The sequence below is a fragment of the Dioscorea cayenensis genome, unplaced genomic scaffold (genome assembly GCF_009730915.1).
Source record: "Dioscorea cayenensis subsp. rotundata cultivar TDr96_F1 unplaced genomic scaffold, TDr96_F1_v2_PseudoChromosome.rev07_lg8_w22 25.fasta BLBR01001370.1, whole genome shotgun sequence".
NCBI lineage: Eukaryota > Viridiplantae > Streptophyta > Magnoliopsida > Dioscoreales > Dioscoreaceae > Dioscorea > Dioscorea cayenensis.
Genome location: NW_024087761.1, coordinates 50721 through 52233, shown reverse-complemented (window position 1 = coordinate 52233; position 1513 = coordinate 50721). Strand labels below are relative to the sequence as shown.

At 49.6% G+C, this 1513-nt stretch overlaps 1 protein-coding gene across 1 annotated transcript; it reads left to right on the top strand.

The window, feature by feature from the left end:
* Window positions 1-242: 242 nt before the first annotated feature.
* LOC120256272 lies at window positions 243-1239 on the top strand. The gene has a single exon (XM_039263987.1). The coding sequence runs from the start codon at window positions 325-327 to the stop codon at window positions 943-945; it is 621 nt and encodes a 206-aa protein (XP_039119921.1). The 5' UTR covers window positions 243-324; the 3' UTR covers window positions 946-1239.
* Window positions 1240-1513: the final 274 nt, after the last annotated feature.

Here is a 1513-nt window from a genome sequence, read left to right as displayed (position 1 = left end):
TTCTTCATCAAGGGGTGCCACGTGGCAGCGTCGTTTCGCGAGTCCCGAGAGCCGTTGAAGCAACAGTGATCCACTCATCCGCCCACGGCTTTGGCCTTAACTCATGGTTAGTTTAACCATACTTAAACCCAAAGTAACCTCTCTTTCATAACTCCCCCAGTAACTCAACTTATTTACGATCGTGCCCTTCAAGCAAAGACTTTGAATTCCGCTATAAATACGGCGCCGAAGGTGAGCTAGGTTTGCCAAAATAGAAAGCCGAAGTGCCTTCTTCTTCTCTTTCTCTCTCTAGAATCAAGCTTCTTTCTCTCTCTAGAAACCCTAATGGCGGCGACCTCCTCCTCGAGAACCAGATCCAGTGCCCCAGTTCTCCCCGTCTCCAACGCTTTCAAGAGATCCATCTCCCCGTCTGGCCGTTTCTCCACCGTCGGCAGCCGTGCTTCTCCGTCCTACGCCTTCGCTTCATCCTCCGCTTCCTTCTCATCCCAATCCGCTTCCTTCTTACACCGATCATCCTCTCCGACGAGGGTCAACCTCGTTGGATCGTCTCCGATGGCCCCATCCGTCCGATTCGCCACATCCCCCACCCGCCGTCATCTCGCCGTTGACCATCAGGTGGTGAAGAAGCCGATCTCGTCTTCCGGTGGTCACCGCCGCACCTGTATGTGTTCCCCGACGAACCATCCTGGCTCCTTCCGTTGCAGTCTCCACAAGGGTTTCCAGATCAACCACCACTCCGCCGTCTCCTCCCCATCCAACCGACTCAACGCACGGCGATCGGCGATGACCAACTCTCTCGTCCGGATCGGCACCGTTGAAGGCGAGTGGGTGAAGCGCTCCCTCTCCGCCCTCATCCGCCCTTCTTCTCACCAGCAACGCCGCCGCCTGTCCTTCCAGCCCCGGCCCAGCCGCCTTTCCATCATGTCCACCGCCGATGAGTTATGATCCCGAGGCGTTTTGATCTCAGAGCACAGATCTCGATGCAGGTTTGTTAAACAAACAGTAGTTTATAGATACACACCCTCATCATCCCTCCCTCTTCCTTTCCGATTTGCTTGGCTCCCTTTTCATCGTGGGCGAAAGAATCCAGATCTCGAGGAGATGATCCGACTATCATGACCCTGAGAACGATGAAGCTATTTTTTGAAATTTTATTTTGTACGGAGGTCCGGATGGAATGTCAACCGTCCGATTGTACATAATATGAGTTTGCAGCCGTTGATGATGGACTATTGATGATGGAGATCACACAAACACTGGGACATGAGAACTAATTAAATTAAAATTAATCAAGTAATTAACATGGACAATTAACTTATGATTAATGATTTAAGTCATTCCATTAAGCTTTTTTTAGAGTCTTTGTTTTAAGTTCGCCATTACCATCGTTGTGGATGCCGTCGCCGTTCGTACGTTCGTCTCTTCCGTTAACTGTATGTGCGTTATCGTTTACTCTCCGTCGAGGTAATTCGTTCCTTTTTTATTTATTTATTAATTTTATTTGTTATTTATT

What these genes read in the sequence shown, in the direction of transcription:
- LOC120256272 (XM_039263987.1), top strand. Translation starts at nt 325, where the DNA reads ATGGCGGCGACCTCCTCCTCGAGAACCAGATCCAGTGCCCCAGTTCTC.